Source organism: Macaca mulatta, chromosome 7 (assembly GCF_049350105.2).
Source record: "Macaca mulatta isolate MMU2019108-1 chromosome 7, T2T-MMU8v2.0, whole genome shotgun sequence".
Lineage (NCBI taxonomy): Eukaryota > Metazoa > Chordata > Mammalia > Primates > Cercopithecidae > Macaca > Macaca mulatta.
Window position 1 is genome coordinate 38,568,364 of NC_133412.1, and position 23,980 is coordinate 38,592,343.

The window sequence follows — 23,980 nt, forward strand, 5'->3', positions numbered from 1 at the left end:
TATTTTCCACGAAATTAAAATGTGATCCAATTATGCAGAATATGAAGGAACTTGTTGTTGAATTACAAAAAAGAAAAAAAAAATTCACACACTCTAATTTAAAACAATGATACCACAGCCTTAATTACCTTGGGTTTTACTACTGTGATTTCAAACAGTACAGGAATACGAAGAGAGGCGACCATGCCTAAGATAAAATACACATAGGAAAATACGACTCTGTTTAAATAAACAAATGACAAAGCTAAAAAATTTTAACTTTTTAGAGACAAATCAACCACCCTGAAAATTATTAGTATGCTTCAGGCATCAACCTATGTTATGAAATGAACGTTTATATCCCCCTAAAATTTACGTGTGAAAGCACTAATCCTCAATGTGATGGTATTAGAAGGTGGGGCCTCGGAAATGTGAGAAAATAAATGTCTGTTGTTTAAGCCACCCAGTCGACGGTGTTTTGTTGTAGCAGCCCGAGCTAACTAAGACAGCCAAGCACTTTACTTTACAGTTGTGTAGACCTCTGTATAACTCAATACAGTAATCAAGGTCAAATGGTTATACAACATCTCTTTCTCAGGAACTCGATCAGGGGTTATTCATGTGCATTAAAGTATGTGAGAAAATATTTAGCCTCCCTAAATCTGCATTTTGCAAGGGGCTATTCTTGCACTGACTTACTTATACATTTATAGTCTATCTCCCAATGCTTTTGCCTTGGCATAAAGTGAAAATTAAAATAGAACTGCATATTTAGCTCAACTTCCCCGCCACAGAACCAGTCCCTAACTTTCTAAAATGTACTTGAGCCTTAAAGTGATGCCTGTCTCGAAACTGCTTCACTTTTCAGGTCTCTGTGTCCACAGGGGCCAGTTGGGCAGATGCTCCCAGGATGCTGAGGGTTCCCCCAAGAGGCAGGTGTCTCCTCTAGAAACACAGATGTGAAAACGTGCAGTTAACAAGGAAGGGCAGAGCTTCACTGACCAGCATGTGCAGAAGCTCAGAATTTAAGTATACTGATGATATTACACTTAAGAAGACTCCAAACTGCCCATAGGGATCAGAACTTTTCTAGCCAATCTTTCTTTCTCTGACAATGCCCAGTACTGTTTCCTATTCCATCTAAATGACCCAACTGATACCTAAAACGGAAAGAAAAATTCCAAAACTGAAGGCTGTACTTGTAGGCAATAAGGCGAGTCTAAGAAGTAAACTAGATAATTTGAGGATAGGGAACAAAGATTCCATTTCAATTCCTGAAGGTTACCCCCATACCTATTATAACAGAACAAAATAAAATAATTCGAAACTGCACAACCCCTAAATTATCAAATCCTATATATGCCTTCATTTTCTCAAATGACTCCTAATTTGTGTAAAGAAAAAGGCAGAAACAGAAATGACAGAAGTGTGTCGAGGTGGGCTAAAGCTATGAATACCTTTTTCATTTAAAATAAGAAAAAAAACAGATACACATGCATTTTTTAAAAGGAACTTTTTGAAACCCTGAGCCACAAAAAGGAAAAATTCTTGGCTACATTGCACCACTCAACTAGGCTTACGGTCATAAATGTCTTCTCCAACCCATTTCTTTCAGGATTTTTACAGATCCACAGCATTTTATAAGCTGACATAGGACCCTTTCAAACAATGCGAACTAACCTTCACCAATAGCTATGATTCTCTTCCTACACTTCTGCACAGAGAGGCCCTGACCCTCAGCTGTCGCTGGAGCTCGGGATGGTGGCCAAGGCGAAAGCAGTCAAGCTGGAGAGCTCCCGAAGGTGGTTCTCAGGTAACCAGCTGGTTAGATTTCATCTGGTGTGAGTTTAGCTTTGCCTAGCTAGGCCAAGGAGGCACTTGGCCTGGGTTTAGAATGATTTCTGTTTTTCTTCAGGGCTCAATTATAAACAGCCCAAAGAAAGCCTCTGCTGTCCCGAAGGGCACCTTTCAGAAGAAACAAAAATGGGACGCTCGCTTAACAAAAGGGGACTGTTTGGCCACCAACGTCCTAAACAGGGTCTGAGTGTATAACTGGAAGGGCTTTCTGCAAAGTTAAAAAGACAGAGAAGAAAACAACAGCAAAAAAAAAAAGGATCATCACAGAATCTCCCACTCCAAACCTTCCTTCCGCTCAGAAGTGCCAACAGATAAAATATAAACCCCTTTGAAGAAAACTCCAGCCGGAGCTCAGCTTTCAGGTTTTAGAAGACACTGGCATCCCAAGGCCTTCCCACTGTCAGATCAAACACACACAAAATATTTCCCTGATATTTTCCCGGTTTCACCCACACCATAAAAAACAGGCTTTCATTTTAATCTACTTACCACACGGTGGATGAAGGCCTCTAATTTCACAGCACAGAGATAACACAAATAATTCATATGACACATTAGTGAAATATCGACAGGGAAAACATTTAGTCAGAGCTCACCGAAAATATCAGGGAGCTCAGTGACTGCCTCAGACGGCAGAAGGATGCCTTTCAAACAGGGCAGAGACCCCTCCCGCCACACTGCTGGAAGTGAAGGTAAAGTCAGCCTATTTGGATCCAAACTGTTTTAAGGCAACAGGTCTTCATAATTACACAACATTTTTCTAGTCCCTCAATGGGCTGCAACATTATCAACCTCCTTCCAGGACTTCCAGGGGCTGCTGCGTATGTGAAAGTCCCTAGAAAACTGTTAAGTGCCATCAACATGCAGCAATGGCAATCCCACCCAATCATAACCAAGGTCAGCATCTGCCTGGCCAAACACTTGTGCATTTCTTTTTCTCTTCCTGGTCAACTTAAAACAAAATTCTTTCGCTTAGTTTCCCATGGCTAGACTCAGCCTTTGAAGATCTCACCCCCTTTCTCAAGACCGTCTTTCAAGTTTCTCTCCCACAAAGTCTTCCTCCCAGGGCAATAAAGAGAACTACCCACAGCCACTATTCATTCCATTTCTTCCACCCTTGAGGTTCTGCCAAGTGTGGGGCAGATTGCATTTAGAGACAGGGCAAATCAATGCTGTCTGTGTAGAACATTATTTTTTGCTGTGTAGACAGCATTTAAAAAAAAAAAAAAAAAAAAAAAAAAAAAAGGCTGCAATGCTTCAATCATCAGTTAGGCATGTTGGGAGAGCACCACCAAAGCAGAGAAAACTGAAATGCAACCTGAAACAGCAAAGGGTCTAGAACCTGACTCTGGGCTTACAAACGTTCTTACTTTATTTTTATTTATTTTTTGAGATGGAGTCTCACTCTGTCGCCCAGGCTGGAGTGCAATGGCGCTATCTCAGCTCACTGCAACCTCCGCCTCCCAGGTTCAAGCGATTCTCCTGCCTCAGCCTCCCAAGTAGCTGGGATTACAGGCGCACACCTGGCTAATTTTTGTATTTCTAGTAGAGAAAGGGTTTCACCATATTGGCCAGCGTGGTCTTGAATTCCTGACCTCAGGTGATCCGCCCACCTCAGCCTCCCAAAGTGCTGGGATTACAGGCGTGAGCCACCACGCCAGGCCCATTCTTGCTTTTTTACACCTTACGTAGATGTAGTGTCTCCAGGTCCCAATCCACTTTTCTAAGACTCTTCTTTGTCATTGTACCAAACTAACCCCTTCAATTTCCCAACCACACCCACTGGGACCTTAGATTTATTTTATGCTGATACCATTTCAAAATCCAAGAACATCACCCATAGATGTAAAAATTCACCTTCTAATCCTCTATCAAGAGTGCTGCTCAGAGCTAGGACTCCAGGTCTCTAGCCTGGCCCTCCTAAGTGCCAGGTACTTACTATTTTTTTTTTTTTGTTTTCTTGCCTAATTCCACATGTAACATATTGTCACCTGCTCCCTGCTAGACCTGCATTCCCAGCTGCCCATCAGATATGTCCCTGGAACTTCCGATTCAGCCCATCCCAAATTGAACCCATGCCTTCTCTCCTCTTCACACTCTACCCCACTATACTGTCCCAGCCAATAATCCCGCCCCACATTCTGCACTTGACTCCTGCCATTCTCTCCATCATGTTCTTCCAATTCCACTTCCTAGGTAATCCTGCCGCAGAGTCAACTCTTCTTTGCCTTCCACTCCCAACCCTCACCCCAGTCTTGGCCTTCAATATCAGTCACTAGAATTATCACAGAGATCTCCTAACTTGATTCCTTGTCTACACCATCCATTCTCCCTCCCTAACCCCACATCAGTATATTTAAGTATCTTACCAAAAAGAAACCAGGTATTTTTCATTTGTCCAAAATTTTGCTATAAGACAAAGTCCAAAATGCTTAGGCTGGCCCCTGCCTACTTTCTCCAACTTCATCTCCTACTTTCTCCAACTTCATCTCCTACTTTCAACAACATACACTCCGGCCAAGCTACATCTCACTTATGTTACCTGAATGTGCCATGAACTCTCCTCTTGGGTGCCTCAGCCTGGAATGCCCTGTCACTTTATGCCAAAAGAATCTCCCTGTTTTTCTAAGACTCAGGCAGACAAAACCACCTCAGTGAGCTTTCCCTAACTCCTCTTGGGGCATTTTCTCCTTCTTCTCTATGTTATAGGTTTCCTAAGTATCTCTACTATAGCATGCTACACCTTTTTAAAGTCATGTCTTTCTTGCCCATCAATTCCCTTAATTCAGCTTTGTCCCTCCATTGACTAACATGGGACCTGACACATAGCCAGTGCACAAGAATACTTGATGGATCAATGCAAGGAGGCAATATATTCTATTATACTGCCTTTCAACATTTCAAACTTTCGAGGAATAGATTTTCTTGCCTCATCTCAGTCCTCCCTCAGCTGGCTCATCTTTCACATATTGATTCTAAACTGCACGTCACTAGCTTCCCGAGGGCATTCACCGAATGCTCAAGCAAAAGGCAGAGAGATATGGGACGGAACACTGAAGACAACCTATAACCCCGCTCCCAAGGAACTGAGACCAATGAGAAGATAAACACAGCTGAAGCCGCAAAATGTGAATCCAATGAGGACTATAACTAATGAGAGAGAAAACCAGAGTGTGTTTGCTACTGAGAAAATAATAATGGAAAAGACCAATTAATAAAGGGATGTTGTCAAACGCCATGACGATTTTCATTAGAACATTTTATTAGGCTGAATATGATATTGATGCTTTTTCATTGAGGTTTGTAATAAAACTTCTCCACTAGATATATTCTTAATTCAGATGCCAGACATTGATACTGTCTTCTATCTCCTTAAATCCTTGTGGGGTTTAAAACTTACACTGTTGATTTCAAAGACAGGGAGTGGACAGTGGCTTATGATACAAATCTGCTCTCAATATTTTGATCATCAGAGCAAGCGTTGTATATATGAAAGTTAAATGTATTTTAAACTACATACAATCTCATCTCTATGGACAAGTCTTTCTGAGGTTCTAGATTACCAGATGGTGATGCTGACAATGCCACAGAAGCAAAATCCAAAAGCAGGGGCAGGTGAGAGATGGGAGGCCATCAGTAATAATCCCTTCTAGATACTATGGTGGCAGAATGCAGAGAGGGGGCCTTGGAGGCAGCAATCCAGACTGGAGATGGACCAGGTAAGTTTTCAGGACCTCCCTGGCCATACCACCCTAACGGTTGAAAACTCCTGGACAATTACTGCCAAACTACCCCCTGAAGCCAGTCCTCTTGTGGGTGAAGGGATAATGTCACTGGAACATCAACGAAGCGTAACACCTTCTTGGACTTTTTAATCTACATATCCCACTGGGAGCAGCCATGTTGGATGCCGCCTTCTCAGGTCCTATTTCTGCTCTTAGGGTTGAGTTGTGACTTAAGGCATAGAAATGTGCCTCTATCTTTCTGCTGTGGAAAGAAAATTGCATGACAAATGTCCTTCCTTAGGAGACAAATGACAAAATAAAATGATCATTCTTGGGCCCTTAATATTTCTTTCTACAACTTGAGAAATACCAGTTAATAGGGGTTCTCAGACATGGTAATAAGGACAAAGAGGTTGAAACAAATGTAGAAAGCCTTGTTTTCAAAGCCTGGCATTGATGCCATCATTGACTTGACCTGTCATAATTAGTATCTGTCCCCATTCATAGTCAACTTGTTAAAAGGCAACATAAGCCAAGCTTTGTTTTTAATGCCAAAGTCATGTATCTTCTCGATCTGCCTGACACAATATGTATGTGTGCATATGTGTGTGTGTATATTTATACATGTGCATGTGTATATACATGTATATGTATAAATAAATTCACTTTGCACAGAACCAATTATTTTTGTTCACTGACTGTTCAATATTATCGGACTGGGGTTTCTCTTCTCAGCTAGAGACTATTTCTTAAAGACCAGCTCCTCTAAGTCTGTGTGTGTATCACTCACACTATCACAATACAAATTAGACAAAATAGATGCTTAATGGTGTAATTCACTTTACAATGGCACGATTATTACAGCATTACTCTATTCTCATTACTACCGCATATTAGAATCGGCTTCCAACATGTTTGAGTGAAGAAATAAAACAACCTAATCACAGTGCCAATTAATTCCGTAAAAGTCATGCAGTATATCAAAACTAAAACATTTCACAGCATCTCAGAAAGACAGGATTCCATACTTGCTTCACTCTTTTCAGCCAGCTATGCCTCTACTCCTTGAATACTTTGACCTATCCTAGTCCAGTTATAAGCCAAAATCGATAAAAGACCCTTAGCAAGTTTAATTGATTCTCTAAGAAAGGATATTATAATCCATCAGCACACCCTCACCTTGTGCTGGCATTATTTTCCTGGGTTTACCCAATACCATTGTGGTACCAAAAACTACTCTTTCTCACGCTGTTCTCTCATCAGCTCAAATACTGTAACAGCATAGCAATTTCAAACAGGTTGTGAGTCTCTGAGAGTATTGCTTGCAAAGTGCATGTAAATTATTAGATTACATTACAAGTGAAAGACTCAGCAGTGGGTCACCATAGTGGAGCATTAATGTAGAGCAAGTTGAATGGAACCCTTGCAGACAAGCTTCTCCAACGTGATTTTTTTGGCAGAAAGGAGAAATTGAGTAAAGGGAAGGGAGGGCAAGGGATGACGGGCTGCTGAGAAGTGAAGTCTCTGAGAGCACCAGGGCAAGGTGGGAATAAGGTAGCAACCCCAGCCTTAATGCCTGGAGGGGGCAGCCAGAGGGCACTACAAGAATAGTGGGAGCAAGGAGACAGCAGGGAGGGAAGGAAGAAGCCAGACACAGGTATGGGAGGTAACGTCAGGAAAGCTCAACAAGTGGCTGATGGGGCTGAATTTCAGTGATTTGTCCTCTTTTGATTGGATCCAGCCCATGGTAGCTGAGTTGAGGGATTAATGAACTTAACCTAAGGTCACACAGCTAGCACAGAGCACACCTGGGTCTTGGCCCAGGTCTGTCTCACTCCTCCCAGCAGGCTTATAAAACCCACATACACATATTGTCTCCCAACACATACAGTTTTGGTCTGAGTTGCTCAAGACTGGAGTAGGCCTGAGCGTGCAATTGAGGGGATCTGTGGATTCCAGAGAGGCAGAAGTCAGACAAACAACGGCAGCTGAGTCCAAACCGAAGGCCCCAATGGAAATATAAGCCAGCAGGAAGATGTGCCTGCAGAGTTGGGAAGTGCTGAACTGGCGTATTGAGAAGGCAGACACCTCTGCAGGGCAATGTGGAAGAGAATATCTGCATAGTTAATTGGCACCTATTTTATGCAAGGTACCGTGCAGAGAGCATAAACATAAACTGTGGTCTTGATCTCCTTAAGACTAGGCTCATACCCAGAAAATACCTGTCAGACAGCGTAAAAGAGGCCTGGCACAGGGAGAGGTTACATGTTCACTAAATGAACAAGGCCCATACGACTGACTGCAGTAACAAATAGGAGTCTGCGAGCTTCAAGAGGGAGAAGGTGGATCTTATCTGGAGTGAAAATGATGGTAGGATTTGAAAGAGCAAAGAGACAGATGGGGACTAGGTGAGGCAGGGGAGAAGGGGAAAGGTAGAGAGATGAAAAGGCCAAGTTCAAAACACATTTAGAAGAGAACCACCGTAAATGCCTGGTCCAAGGTGACCCAGGTATTTCAGTGAGCTTCTTAGAGAAATGCTACCACTTAAATATAAGATCCAGAAAGGAAGGGAGCTCACCTTTCTTGTTTGCTGCTTTATCCCCAGGCCCTAGCACATAGAAAGTACTCAGTAAATATATGTTGAATGAAAGAATGCCATCCTTGGGCTCTTACACAGTGATGTCAGCTCCAAGCAAAAGAGGGATCCCAGAATTTATATTCTAAGCCAGTCTAGGCAGATGTGCCTCTAGATGTACTAGCATATTAATGAGCATGTGCTAAAAGTGGCATAAAGATACTGTATGATTATAAATAATAAGTATTTACATTATTTTCCCTCCCCCACCTCCTCCCTGAAGTCATAATGAGTAACACCTGGAGCTTAACATCAATTACTATGGAAACACTTCCTTTCTCCCCCACTGCCCGGCCATGGTCCCCAGAAAGGCTGTTTCTACTTCATGCCCAGGACAAGGTTTTCAAACAGTGAGGAGCAGCTCATAAACAGATCATGGAACCAATGTGGTGGCTCATAACCTGTATTTTAAATAATAAAGCAAACATAATCATGCATCACAAGTGAAGGGTAAATATTTTACATGAAAAGTTTGTGTGTGCGTGTGTGTGTGTGTGTGTGTGTGTGTGTGTAGTAGTTCACAATGTAATATGTTTTTCTCATTGTGGATCACAGTATAAATGTCTCAAAGATATCGCCATGAGAGGCGAGCAGTTCTAGTGTTAGGACCTCTAATATTCAAGCTGAATGACCCCTGTTTTACCGGCTAAATGTGACTGTCAAATGGCATTTCTCTTTGGACCGGTAAACTTGGCCCATCCTGAAACACTGAGATGTTCTGTGTAACATACCAAGTTCAGAATTAGTTCCTTCAAAGGATCCCCAGTTGCACAACACACAAACAGTCTTTTGTGGAAGAAAAAATGATTTATTTTTTCTAATTACAAAAGTAACACATACATAATGCAAGAACTTCAAAAAATACAGAAAAGCACAAAGAAAAAGAAATTCACAGATAATCCCAGCATCCACAGATGACCACTTTATCATTTCATCGCTTTGTTATTCGGGGGTCCAAGTTAATTTACTAATATAACTCATACACACACATGCACACACAAACACACACACACACTATAATTTCCTTTTACAAAAAAGATGGCATTCCCTGCACATTGCTATGAGAGCTGTTACTTTTCACTTAGCAATGGCTGATAAACATTTTTCTTGATAAGAAATACTTTTCTAGTGCAACATGATTTTTAATGGCTACATAGTATCCCATTCACAGATTTGATCCTGAGCTTCTCTGGACAAGGCACAGCCTTAAATCCTCCGCTTTGAGAAAATAAGCTTGCTGCAGAGGCACACATCTTTCCCGTGGGCCCCCTGGCTGCGTCTAGCTCTAAGTATGAGATGCTCAACTCCACACCTAAAAATAGTTTTACTTTCTATTAAATCAGAGCATGAGATTGGAGGACACTATTTTCACTATGTTTTAGAATGGCTTTACTGACATAGCCACAAGCTCACTGGTGGATTTTTAATTAATAATAAAAATGCTCAGTGGGGTTAAAAAAATAACAATTACTGACAATGTTCCACTAATAATGCACTAATAATGCATAGCTAAAATAACCCATGCTTACTTTTGTACATATCTACTGCCTAATGCTAGATCAACCGGCACACATCTTAATATCCTCATTACTGGAACTTTGGAGGATCCTGGCACAGCACACAAGTGACAGGAACATGAGGTAAGAAAGTACAAGACTTGGGTTCTAGTCACAGCCTTGCTGCTTACTAGGAAAGTGATCTCGAACACATTACCTTTGTCAGCATCAGTGAGTTAGTTAAAGCCCTTTCTGGCTCTAACACACTTTAATAAAATATGACCAAGTGGGAGCATCATGAGTGACTGTCACATATTTAACATACAACCCCAAGTTCAAGACTAAAAAATCAGCTTTAGAGGGTTCAAGAGCCCTTTCAGTGTAGCTTCAGTTCTCCTTCTGATTCCCTGTGAGCCCTCAAGAATGCTAGGGAACTTCACCAATCTTTGACTGTCATCCTTCACACTGTGAAGTTTTACAGCTTCCAGGTTAACGGCCTGGTCTATAGAAATTGCCCGGGTTCCCACTTTCTGCACACACGTGCTCATCCAAAGCGCGTGATGAGTGCCAGAAATGGTAAAATACAACTCTGGCAATTTCATACTTGTCATCATCAGTCAACTAATAAGAGCACTAAAAGAGGAATCATTTTTTGATGATCAGGTTATTTCATTTGCCTTTGCTTTCCCAATGCTTCATTACCTGGACAATTGAGAGTTATGGGCAGTTCACCCTCCCAGTTGCCCTGTCCTTTCAGATACAATATCCCTGTCACACAAATGTTCCTGGGAATACATGCTGTATTGTCACATGGCCTTTTTCATCATCCACTGGTTTTATAACTGGAAAGTGAAAATGAAAAGCAATGCAGTTTATTTAAGAGGTTTTAGACTTGCTAAATATACATGTGTGTCCTCTGTGATTGGATGTTGAAAATCCATTAATTTCCACACAGCCACTCCTCCCCATGACTGGCATCAATCATATGGGATGAGATAAGCCTCTCTGCTTCTAGAAGGGCGGAATCACATCTGGTTGCCTTTTCTCTGTCTTTGTCCATTTCTTCAGGTTTCTTTAAAACTAATTGGAAGAGTCAATAAACACGCCTGCCAATTCCCCTTACACCCTAGGAAAGCAGCTCACCGTGCCCTTCAGACCTATTCTTGCTGTTTCTCCAAGTATTCCCTTACCTGCCTTTGTCAATTGGCATTCTCGACAAGTTCGTCATAACTTCTCAAAGTGTCAACTTTTTCTCTTTTCATTGCCCTTGTTAAAGATAATTTAAAATTAGAAAGTCATATTCCCAGCCATTTCAGAGTCAATGCTAATGTCATTTTCCTTCGCACAGAAGTCTCTTTTCCCTCTAGAGGCTCCCTGCCTTCATCCACAGCCCCCACTCCCCAGCCCCAAACAGGCATTGTTAATCTCTGCAGGCACTACTCCATTCCCCTATTTCATCCTTCTTATCTTTCCCCCAAAATACTTCACCCAGTGAAACACACTTTAGAGCTTGTGGTTCTCCTTCCTTCACTCCACTTCGGAGAGAAATGTCTGGGTCTAGAGACTGTAAAGTCACCTTCAGGAAAAAAGCATACAGTTGGCTGTCAATTAATCAGGATAAGACAGAAAAAATTACATCATGTGCAGCTCGGCCTCTCAGTACATGCATTTATGTTTCGGAGATCAAGAGGATTTCTTCCGTACAACCTAAAATTCATATTTATGGCTTTTGTTTGGCTATAACTAATTCCCTACCTAACTGCACAGTAGTTAATAGTCTGGAATTCTTAAAACAGTGATTACCATACTTCATAGTAGATTCAAACGTTGGTCCCTCATTTCCCCCTCATTCTGGTTCACCTCTATTCTTGCCTGTGTATCCTTGGTAGCATTCTTTGCTTATAAAAAAAAAAAAGTCAGATGATTTTATATTCTGTAATTTTTATTCTTATGGCTAGTGTGGCATCGATTTTAAGCCCGTTTATTTTCCCCCATTAAGCACAGACCCAAACATCACCATTCTTCTCACGTGTACAATCCCATCAAGTTTCAGAGTGTCATTTATACACAATTTTATTTCTTCTTACTTCTTTCACACACGCCTACCACTTACGTACAGCAACTTCACTACATTCATATTTCATAAACTTCATCAGTATTCAGCCAAACCCTCCCCCGAAGTAAGCTAGGTATTTTTAACACCGCACTGCCTCTTTCAGTGGTTTGAGGATCCTATACTAAGTGGCACCCTTCCTTCCATCCCAGAAGGGTTTATCTATTATGGTCTGTGCATGGACGCAGAAACTTCCTAATTGTTTCAGGAAACTTTAAGATGTTCATAATCAAGCCAGGTGCAGTAGTACATGCCTGTAGTCTCAGCTACCAAGAAGCCTGAGGCAGGAGGATCGCTTGAGCCCATCTTTTTGAGAAAAACAAACAAACAAACGAAACCCTAAAAAAAAAAAGTTCATAATCAAAATTAAAACACCCAGTAACACTGTTAAGATGATTCTAGGCTAGGAGATTACAAATCTTCCATATCATATTTCCTACTCATTTCCATCCTCTGACACAGAGTTTCAGAGAAAATATCTGTAGTATAGAAGCTCTACCTGGGGCAGCCTGGAGTCCTCCACCACCTACAACGGTGTGTGAAACCTGTACTCTCAGCTGTCAGTGGGTGCTGCACAGGGCTCCTGAGCTGACCACCAGGGCCCCAGTTCTGTGGACGAAACTATCACCAGGAAACCACAGCACCACGCCATTGTTAATGTGCCATACTATGTAATGTGATAAGATAGTCTGTAATACTGGCATGTCAGTTAAAGCCATAAAAATATGTTATGGAAAAAAAAAAAAAAACTGTTCTTGCACCAACACAAGGGAATTGTTACCTACATCCTTTTAGCATGAGCATGTAAGAGCTGGAGCAAAAAGCCGACCTGACTAAACTGTGAGCTATGGCACATTTATTCCTCATCATGCCCCATTCCTCTCTTCTAAGGATTTCTTTAGACAATCTCCTTGACGTCTTTGCTCCAAAAGCAAAAGAGAAATAATAATAATTGGGCTGTCACGAAAGAACACCAAGACTCCAAAGCTGAATTTCCAACACTACAATATCAAAGATAATCACAAGACAACTACAGACTATATCATTAAGTCATGTGGGACATCCCTGAGAAAGTCAGCTTCCGATGGTGTGGTTCCAGGGATGCTTTCCATATTCATCCAGTGAAAACAGCCTGTGCTTGGAAAGAGGGTTTCCTTTGGGGCAATCGAAATATTCTCTATTGATATTCTTGAAATTATTCCTTCTAACCCTAGAGCTTCCTAACTTTCAGGATTTAAGAGCCTCATGCCAAAGATATCCCTTCATTATATCTATGGAAAAGTTAGGACTACCTGGAGTTTCTGTCTACCATTAGATGGGGGAAAACTTACATTATGTTATCCTAATACAGTAAATAACTTATTTGAAAATATAATATCCTTCCTGAATATTCAAGAATGACTTTACCGCCAGGCATGGTGGTTCACACCTGTAATCCCAGCACTTTGGGAGGCCGAGGCGGGTGGATTGCCTAAGCTCAGGAGTTTGAAACCAGCCTGGGCAACATGGTGAAATCCCGTCTCTACTAAAACACAAAAACTTAGCAGGGCATGGTGGTGCGCACCTGTAGTCCCAGGTACCTGGGAGGCTGAGGCACAAGAATTGCTTGAACCCAGGAGGCAGAGGTTGCAGTGAGCTGAGATCGTGCCATTGCACTCCCGCCTGGGAGACACAGCGAGACTCCATCTCAAAAAAAAAAAAAAAAAAAAAAAAGAAAAAGAAAAAAAAGGATGACTTTACATCCTCTTTAACTCCAGAGAAAGAATTAAGAAGAGCCTAAGCTCTGGAAGAAATTTTCCTGTGAAATAAAAATCTCAATTAACTAGAATCAGCTAATTGAATTTCTATTTTGCTACTTGCAACTTAGAGAACAAGGGAAGCAAATAACAAAACATACTGATATTGAGGATTTAACAAAAAAAGAAAGAAAACAATTTCCAAGTGTGGATCAAGATAGATTTCGTCCAGTCTCTGACACTGTGTCCATTTACAGTTCTATAATGTACAATTGGAATTCATACTCAGAACAGTGACCTTGTGGCACCGTAAGATTCTCAAACCTCAAAGAAAGATTCAATTACATTCCCACAGCTCTTTCTAGAGTAGGAAAGGGGACTAGCACATTTAGAAAACTTATTCAACAAGGAAAGGACAAAAAATATTTTGGGTTAATCCACTGTTAGTCAGAAAAACCAATTCATCAGTAATATCCTGGCACTCTTAGAGAAAAATCATGGTTTACTGTGTATTCATCAACACTTGAACACTGATTATCAGTTTTTTAAAAAAGCATTAATTTAAAAATGATACAACTTTATTTTAACATACAGCCTAAAAAGATGGGTGAAAAATTTAACAGCTCATTTCTAAACCAACACTTCCTACGTGAATTAGATATATATATATAAAAACAAAAAAAAAAACCTAAAAAATGATAGAAGAGAAAATGAGAGAGAGTATTATTCCTAAATTTTGAGCAAGGAAGACAATCTTCATATTCAGAAAAGTATTCCAAATTCTAGATGAGTATTCACTCCAACACCTGAAGGCATTTCAAAACTACTCTCCTTGTTCCCACACAATTTATCACTAATCTGGGATGAATGGGACAGAAACCTGTGAGGGAGTAGATGAGGTCTACCTCAAAGTCCCTGTATATTGGCTCATGGGGACAATGAATGTGAACAGATATGTCATAATAGGAGAAGTGCGTTTCCCACGAATTTTTTTTTATTTTTTATTTGTTTTTGCACACATGGCAATCACATTACAGCTCTTTCCCCAGACACCTGGGAAATGTAGTTACGTATTTGGCTTCCACAGAAGTATAGGCTAACAAGCTCAATTCATCAAGCAGCCTGGGAAGATGAAGGGGGAAAGGAAGAGTAAACTCAGAACACGTGGCATATGCCTAAGATACTATACCACATGAACCTTTAATAACTTCCAACTCCATCTGTCCTTTCAACGTCAGACCGCAAGCTCCTAAACGCAAAAATGGGAGAAGCTGGATCTTAATTCAGAAGGGACACGTCCAAGGAAAAGAACCCATGGGCTTGTCTTACTCGAATTCCAAAGGTTAGCTCTGGACAGAGGGCAGTTTGCTTCCAAAAGTGATTCATCTGTCACTAAAAATCGTCAGAACATTTTTATCCGGAGGCACAACTATTACAATTGACATTCTCACACCTCCCTGTGTCCCACTTTAGGAGTCTAGTGTGGAACCAGGAGCGTGTGCTACAGCCCCCACCTCTGCTACCTTGAAAACAAGCTGAAGGGTCTCGTCGTTAGAGGCTTCAATGCAGGCTCCATACTTCAGTTTCAGAAGTAGAGGCACTTTCTAAAGCCAGGGACTCCTCGCAATGCCAGTAGGTACTGGAAAATTCCACCAGGTGACTAACATCAAAAGAGTCTCCTATAGATGTTTTGAGCCACTCAGGACTTGAATTCTAGATTAATAATTCAATTCTTTTTTAAGAAATAAGGGAGAAGCAACAGAAAAGGTTATCATAACGATCATCAAATGCCTTTTCTAAAATTATTATATTACATTTTTAAAGGGTATTATTATAAATGTTTCTATGAGCAATTTACCAGAAAATTAAAGTCCTTTAGTTTAAAAAATAATTATTTTATCCCTCTGGCAAAGGATTTTCTCCCAGCCAGTAACTCTTTCAAACTATGGGGCATCATTTGTTCGCTGTGGCGAGCCAGGTCCATGCGAGGAAAGTGGATCTGAGAATCAATCTCTAGAAAGGGCGCTAAATTGCTAGGTAAGAGCACCTACTAGAAAGTGAATCAGCCAAAACTGAAGGGGGCAAGAGAGGCCATGCACTTTCAAAGTCAAAGACTTATGTGGTTCTAGAAGTCCTCAGGGCTACACATAAACTACAGGCTCTGTTAACTGATTTTAAGTCAATCTAAGCTGAGCTTCCAGGGGGTTCGATCTCAACCCAACTGAGCTTTTCACTGTTAATCCCATCTTTTGGTTTCGATTTTTCCCTTAGGTCTGCCGGCCCTAAAAGCCTTCAACCTTCAGCACTGGTGTTCCAAACCAACTGCGTGGTACACAGCCCTGTGCAGATAACTTTAGTGAAGTAAAATACGTAAGCTTCCGGCATGCACATATAATAACGAGATTCTGAAAAAGGGTTTTTAACAACAGTTATGTCACAAGGCTCATGGCTCCCTGAAGTCCCTGAAAGCCTTGTTAAATTAAAGATTCGCTGCGGTTTTTTTCCGCTTCATTCCTACTTCTCATGTTGCTTCCTGCCTTTCTTTTTTCTCTTTCATTGTGTTGTAAAGATGGAACTGAATGACACCGGCCATCATTAATACCACCTAGAAAATGGAAGAGTTTCATTAAAACTGCTGACATTCCCAGCAGTTTTATGGACAGGGTAAGGTCGTCTTTCAGATCATAAAGTCACACATCTGATTTGGTAAGCTCAGGCAATAAAGGTACACAGTGCATTCACACTTGGGTTCCCAACAGGGAAGAATTCAACAGTAGCCTCAAGTCTACCTAGGTAATGTCTCATGAGGTCACTGCAATGTCATGAGAATCCAGACCACAAATTCTGTGAACTTCAAACACCGACTGGCTAGAAGCTAAACCTGCTACCCTTTGGAAAGTATCTCCCAAATCAGAAAGTTTCCCATTTCACCCAATGCCAAGAACTCCAGTCAACCCTCCTGGAGGTTGAAAATGCTAATTATAAGGTGACGATGTTTGCTTTTCCTTTCTAGTTGTGTGCCTTTATGTTTTAAGTATTTAAAAGGCGTAATCACCTAGTGTGTAGGTTAATTTCTTTCCGATATTGTAATTTATGCAACATTAATACTGGATGCCAGCTCCAATTTTCTTACTGCTTACACTCTGGGAGCCGACTTGCATATTCTGCCAACTCCATTACATCATCTGAAAACCCAAACATTTCCCATTTTCAAATCACTCTCAACTACCAGGCATACTTACACATTCTCTCTTTTTCTCCCTAGCTCACACACACAAAGATTGGTACCCCTGAGGAGCAGATGCTACATCTGAGGTTAAAGTCTGCAAATGCACATAATTTCTGGAAGCTATTACTACTGCTGTGTTAGCTAAAGGATGCCTCCATCTCTGACCTTCCTTTTTCCATTCAGACTGTTATATAACCTAGTGCCTGCGTGCAGGATGTGAGTTGAGTGTTTGGGCCTTACCACCCCCCTCCCATTAAAATCTTCCAGGAGGGATAGACAGAGGCTGCTTCAAAGAATGAGTTGGGGTGGGCGCACAGAGTGGGGGGAAGGGGATATGGGTCAGCAGGCCAACTGTGCAAGATGCATCCCACTCCTACTATGCCCCTCTCCTCTTTTTGCTGAGCCTAAGGGGGCTGGTGGCACTGAATGCCCCAGCGTTACATAATTTGCAAGAACAGCAAGTTACGGATTTGCTAGTCGGTTCTGCAGCCTGCCACCCTGATCGCTTGCAAGAACACCTTCTGGCAAGAATGACACCTGAAGATGTTAATAACACACGGTGTGGGGGGTGGGGGTCAAGAAGGAGAAGGGTGGCAGCACAAACCAAAAATTAGCGCAGCTTCCTAAATACTATGTCCCCCCCAATTCCAAAAAAAAAAAAAAAAAGCCCCAGAAACACATGAAGGGGATTTTCTCCAGTGTTTCTGATTAACCCTGTTACATAACCCGCTCGCATTCCAAATCCACCGTCTCAGGGTCTAAATATACTCTTTGCAGCCAAAAGCTCCCCGCACACAAACTCACCGAGCTAGCGGCAGGTCCGGGCCCCCAGCCCCTATCCCCTTCCCTTTTGTCCCAGCCCTCGCTGCCCCCCTCCCGCTGAAACCGCGGTTCGGCGCGGTCACTCTTTGGAAATCGCCTTTAATTAAATGTTTTTCGCGTGTGTCATCCTGATGGCTTTTACTGTACTCGAATTCCGTGAATGGGAAAGCGCCTGGACAGGGGGTGTGGCTAAGGTGGGGGGTGGGGGGATACTGTAAAACAGCCAGCACATGATCAGCCATATTCCTACCTCCAACTATAACATCGAGAGGAAGGGAGCAGTTCCTGAGGCCCCCATTCGCCTCTACCCAGCCCTCCCCAACCGCCGCCAGAAGCCGAGTGGAAGAGGAGGGGGCGCGCTGGGCCGGTGCCCAAGCCGGGGCTGGAGAAATCCTCTCCGTCTCCAGCTCCGGGCGGCTCGCGCGAGCCCGCTTCCTCCGGAGTGACAGGCGTGATTTATACATTATTTACAACAGTAATTAAAGCTGTAGCTTCCTCCTGTTCTTTGCAAACTCCAGGCGCATTCAAATAAATAATCCCCCACTCCCGAGAAAAATCCACATCAGGTTCCAATACCTTTAAGAAAGAGTGAGCTTTCCTCAACAGCTTACTTTAGGAAAGGAGGGAGCAACTGAGTCCCCCCCCCCATCCCCCCCACCACAAGCACACACAGACCAAACACCAAAATGAAGAGTAAAAATCGCCAGGGGAGGAGAAAACATCGCTTGCACTATCCAACCAGCATACAACTTGCACTGACCATCCCCAGGTTCCTGCAGAAACGCTTGGAACCTCCGAGAGGGAAGGATTCCCAGAGCAGAAATAAGTTTGGGTGCTTGCTTGCTTTTGTAGACGCTCCCTCCGAATGCGCGTGGAGCGCCCCACAGGACCGCCGCCCTCTGCGCGTTGGCGCGCACACGCCCCCCGCCAGCTTGGGCGCCGGGCTCCGAACCCCCGCCTGCAAACTTGCGCATCTCCCCTCGCCGCGCCCGACAGACAACTTGGCGAACAGCTCGCTCGCCCGCACCCCGCTTCCTTCGGCCCTTCCTTCAAATCCCAAACGCACCGCCGTGCTCCAGAGAAGGTGTCCACGTCGCCCCCAGACCCCGGAGCGCCCCCTCTCCACCCCCGGGGCTTCCCAGGTCGCTCACTCCTCCCGCCCCCCGCCTAGATCTGAGAGGGACCGAAAACACACCCCCGACTCCGGCAGCCGGGGCCGAAACTGTCAAGAGCAGAAAAGGTAAAGCGGAAGGAGGGTGGCCATAAACAGATTTTTTTGCCCCTTCTTAAAAGGACACTGCCGCTTTAAAAGTTTCTTTCACGGGCCCCCACTCCCCGCATCTCCGTATTTTGGGGGAGCGTATTTAATTAAGGCAACGCAGCTTTCCTCCTGTGTTGGCAGAAAAATCAAAGCCGGGGGGGTGAGCCCACCGGCTGTCAACCTTCCCGCCGCCTCCCCCGCCCCCCTCTGCTCCCGCAAGCCGAGAACGGGCTGCAAAAGTTTGCAACATTTCTGGGGGGCGGAGGGGGGAGGGGAGGGGGGTCCTCCGGGCTCTGGGCGCCGCCGCAGGCTCGCGCGCGGCCGCCGGACCCCGCGCCCCGGGCGCCCGCTCCCGGCCGCCCCCCGCTCCGCGCCCGGGCTCCCGCCGCCCCCTCCCCAGCCCCTCTCCAGCCTCCTACCTCTGCTGGTGCTGGAATAGCTCTGTCTGCGCACCGGGGCAGGCGGCTCGCTCTTGCGGGCGGATTCCTGGTTCAGCGGGGTCTCCCTGGAGCCGGCGGCCGCGTCCGCGCCGCTGCTGCCTGGCTCGCTGGCGGCGGGGTCGGGGGCTGCCGGAGCTGACTCCATGTTTTTTCCCAATGTAGAGATCGCTGGAGATGGCGAGCTCCGAGACTCCCTCTATCTTCTGTTTTCAGAGCAACTCTATGGTACCAAAAAAAAAAAAAAAAAAAAAAAAAAGGAGAAGGCGACCGGCGAGAGCAGGAGGGAGAGAGCAGGCGGCGGCAGGCGGGCGAGCGAGAGCGCGAGGGAGCGCGCGGAGTGTCTGGGTGGACGTGTGTGTGCGCCCGAGAGGGGACAAGAGGCGGGTCTGGCCACAGGCAGCGCTAGCGAGAGCTTCTCCAGCCGGCCCCCACACCCACATTCCCCACCCTCCAGACCCCAGACCGAGAGCCACAGACTGGCTGCCAATTTTGGGAGGTGGGGAAAATAGGGGAGGAGGAGAGCAGAGCCTCCCGCGCCCCAATCCTCCCCTCTCCCCAGCCCATGGACAGAAATTAAAATCGGTGAGATGATTCCGTGCCTACTTCTGAGACTCTCTCGGGAACAGAACTCGTCCCCATCCGTTGCCAGCCTGGGAAGAGACAAATCCGATTGTCCACGTGGGAAATCGCAGGTAGCCCCCTGCCAGCCCTGCCCAGGGCTGAGGAGAAACTAAAAAGGAATTAGAACGGGGCTGACATCCCAAGGAAGGCGGAGGATGGGAGGACGTGGCACTTTACTTTGGGATGGGACGGCCAGTGGGTTTCCAATCTTGGTTAGAGACATCTGTGTCTAAAACAGATCTTGTGAGTCTAGAAGCGCCATGGACAGTCAGTTTCTGGCATGGTTGAAAGAGGTCGCTTTCAGCTCCTTTGCTGTTTGTCAGCGAAGGACCCAGAAACCATTTGGCAGGGCATTTTCTACTGAAGAAAACTTTGGCCTGTTTGGTCGATGACTGTCTAAGCTGGATGAAACATGCCACGCTGCATCTAACTCAAGCATGGCTGCTAATTGTCAATTCTCACTGGTACTTTTGCTATTAAATGTACAGTCTCATCCATAAAAGGTAGATATACTGGAGAGGCATTACTAATGCCCGGATAACATTCAGATAATTAACAACTCCAAATAATTCACATTATTGTGGGCATCATTCTACACCCTCCTCCCACTGAAATACACTCATCCCCTCCTAAAACTCCAGGAAAGCTTAGAATTGCGTCATTGTTACCTTGACCCCAAACTCCAAGATGAAGGAACAATAAATTGAAAGAATGGAAAATATTCCAATGGTAGTAGCCTGATTTCTCTGCCTTCATACTCAATCTACCACTTTCTTTTGCCTGCGAAGACACTGTGGAAATATGCCCCACCTTCCTTTCAAAAGGATCCAAAATTTTGACAGTAAATAATATTATTATAGGCCAGAAGGTGGCATAAATATGTATGTTTAAGAGCGTGGGGTAGGGGGAGGAAATTGGGGGACATTTTTCTTTTGCTGACTTCCTGGTTTGGAAAACTGCTTTAAAAAAATAATAAGTGGGGGACACCCAGTTAGTTAATCCTTAAGAGGAACCTCCATATGCCAGATTTCACACACAGTTTGTGTTACTGTTACTGAACTTGATCTTATTTCAAATACACAATGCCCTTTGCCATGGTCTGTGTATTAATCAGCAAAACCTGTGGTCCACTCTTCGGGGTGATATAAATGAGATGTGAACAGTCCTGATACCTTAATCCTGTCTCTGCAAGGATCCCTGGTTTTAGCCTGTCTGTTGGCGCCTACAAACAATGCACAATTGTTTCCTCCATCCCAAATCAGTTGTGTGGGTTTCCCCATACGTCAAAGGACGGATTTCCAGCGCAGCTTTCACACCATTTACCATTGGTTAGCCTGTTAGTAATGTTCTTGATGCAACTGACCTAGCGTGTTACACTTGACTTTTCTAAGGAAACAAATATATCAAAGTGTCCAGTTTAAGAAACAACTTCCTTTGGGACAATGAGCATCTCAGAATACATCGACTGCCTCATGTTTATTTTAGAATACTTTTAAAAATATTCATCACATTAAATTTCACCAATAATTCTATTTGGGATGCAAGTGACTTGAAAAGTATCCCTGGTTTCCTTTTAGGTACCAGTAGCAACTTGTTAACATTTTTGATTAAGTCTGTTCTCCTTGGACCTTTAATGAGTTTCTTACTGTTCTCCTTTAACTAAGGTGATATTTAGTCACCCTGAAAAGACCATCTAAAAATGGTCGTAATGACCTGAATCAATTAAGATAGACTCTATATTCCCTTCAGAAAAAAGATCCCAGCTCCAAAAAGCCATTTTTCCTAACTCTCTAAGACAATTACTGCTTCTGCAATTTAAAACAATTGGGAACTCAAGTGCTTTCCCCAAGGGAAAAAATAAAAGTGAGTTAGATACATTCCTTGACTGTCAATCACTGTGACTAAAGTGTAAATTACCTGGATTGGGGAAGCATTTGAAACCTGAAAAGCACAGTGATTAGGTTTATATTTCTTTCCTTCCCTCATGCTCCCTTCCAGATTACTAATTAAGGCTTTCCAATTTTCCAAATATTTGGAGAGATGGGAGCCTTCCTTAGACTCTGCTCGTCGACAAAGGGCAACAGTGTTTGCTTAAAAATGGTTATGTTACTTTGCACCACTGAGTTCTCTGAAAATGGCTTAGAAAAGCTATGCTTGTGGAAGAGATCAGCCTAAATTCAGTTTTTTTGTAACTCCTCTTTGCAACACCATGGGGATCCCCGTACCTCCTTGCCAATCCCAGGCTCTTCTCCTGATGGTAACATTACTTTTCTCCTACTCTAAGGTAATTGCTAGGAACCTCAAAGTTAACTTTGACTCCTCTCTTTTGCACCTGCCCCTAGCTTTCCATGTCCTAACATGCTTGCCAAGTGCTATAAATTCTACCTACATGACATATGCCCCTCCTTTCTGCAGCCATCCGTGCAGTTCCAGACATTATTGCTCACCTAAACCATCTCAGTAACCTCTTAAATAACTGGCCTTCGGTCTTATAACCATTCTAATCCATTCCAGATAGTACTGCCAAGTTAATTACCCTGAACTACAGCTCTCATTTCCCACCATGTCACTCCCCTACTTACAAGACTTTAATGGCTCCCCATTGCCCATGCAATTAACAACTAACTAGTCAAGGCGGTATTGAAGGCTCTACCTCCCTATCACTGCACTCCTGTACCAAGGATGGCAAGTTGATCTCATCATGTGGAAAGGTGTGGGCTGTGATTGATTTATGTTATCTCCCATGGGTGGAGGATAGGGAGTGTGACACTCCTGGCAGGAGTTTGTCAAACTGTCTTACATCCTTATGTAATCTCCACAATCCATGTGCAGTACTCAGGCCAGGCCACATGCTGCTGCCTGCTCCCCCTCCTTCTCCTAGTCCATGATACATAGATAGTTGCCTCTGCCTCTTCTCCCTAAAGGCCCTCCCTGCATTCTCTGTTTACTGAAATCTACCTTCCTTTCAAAGTTCATTCTAAATGACAGCTCCTCTTTGGAGCCTTCCCTGATTTACCCCAAACCAAATATTTGAACTGTCTTAGTGCCTTGCACCCCTCCTAAGGCATTTGGTATGCTCCATCTACCTTGTATTGTGGTTGTTTGAACATTTGCTTTATCCTCCCTGCTGGAAGACATGCTCTTTAAAAACAGGCACTATGCCTTTGCACATAGTAGGCATTCATTAGAGTTACTGGATTTGGGGAATGCAGTTGATGAAGTCATCATAAAGTAGCATGTCCACGCGGTGATTCCATTACCCAGCGAGAATGAAAACCTAAGCATTTCAACTTTCAATCACTTGAAATAAGCCTTTCCTTCTTGGATAAAAGATTCATCGGCATGTATGTGCTGTTAAAATTTATATATGCAAAAAAAGTTGACAGTTATTTTCTTGCATTTCTTGAGAGGGAGAGAAGGGAAATGATGGAAATATATAGTAGAATTTCCTTGGGAGTATGGAGCTTTCTACAACATGCACAAGAACAAAGAAGACAGAAAATTAAAACTGAGTGCCCAGACAACAAGTTTTTCTTCTTTCAAGAAATCATCCAGAAGCCGAAGCTGGGCTATGTGCTGAAAATAGAAGAAACATAAATGAAAATGCAGCACTGCTCTTGGACATGGGAGGGGCTCCATCTCACTGCTTGTCATTAAGTTATCCCTCAACTGGTAAAGGCCAGGGTAAGAAGGAGCCAGAGAATCAATGATGTAAGCCTGATGTCCTCCTGGCTGGTAACAGGAGAGCCAGACTTGCCAGACACGAGGAAATAAAGATGAAGATTGAAACATGCAGTGTCCACCCTGGATGATCCACTCCACCCATGCCCATTTTATAGGTGAGGAAATGAAAATGTAGAGAAGAAAAGTGACTTGCCCAAGGCCACACAACTAATCAGTGGCATGATGTGACGGCTTCAAACTGCCTGAATTCAACGCCCAACTCTGCCACGTGCTGGCAATGTCACGGGAATGTCAAGGGAAAGTCACTAACCATTTCTATGCCTATATTTCCTCATCCATAGATGAACATTGTTGGGGTTAGATGAGATGATCCTTCTGAAAT

The 23,980-nt window shown here is 43.5% G+C and overlaps 2 protein-coding genes across 2 annotated transcripts in view; one reads left to right on the forward strand and one right to left on the reverse strand.

Moving 5' to 3' along the window:
- Positions 1 to 19,469, reverse strand: part of RORA (RAR related orphan receptor A) — a 744,325-nt gene extending 724,856 nt beyond the window's left edge. The window contains exon 1 of the mRNA XM_015142369.3: positions 19,273 to 19,469. Coding sequence (XP_014997855.2) covers positions 19,273 to 19,438 — 166 coding nt within the window. The 5' untranslated portion in view covers positions 19,439 to 19,469. The remainder of the gene's footprint in view (positions 1 to 19,272) is intronic.
- LOC144329907 (uncharacterized) lies at positions 14,535 to 20,635 on the forward strand. The gene is made up of 2 exons (XM_077939519.1): positions 14,535 to 18,832; positions 19,456 to 20,635. Exons 1-2 carry the CDS (start codon positions 18,279 to 18,281, stop codon positions 19,697 to 19,699), a joined length of 798 nt encoding a protein of 265 aa, XP_077795645.1. The 5' UTR covers positions 14,535 to 18,278; the 3' UTR covers positions 19,700 to 20,635.
- The last annotated feature ends 3,345 nt before the right edge of the window (positions 20,636 to 23,980 follow it).

Excerpts from the sequence above, each read along its gene's own strand:
- LOC144329907 (XM_077939519.1), top strand. The coding sequence starts at position 18,279 with ATGAAGAGTAAAAATCGCCAGGGGAGGAGAAAACATCGCTTGCACTAT. Across the intron at positions 18,833-19,455 it reads AACTGTCAAGAGCAGAAAAG|AGATCGCTGGAGATGGCGAG; the intron begins GTAAAGCGGAAG and ends TTCCCAATGTAG.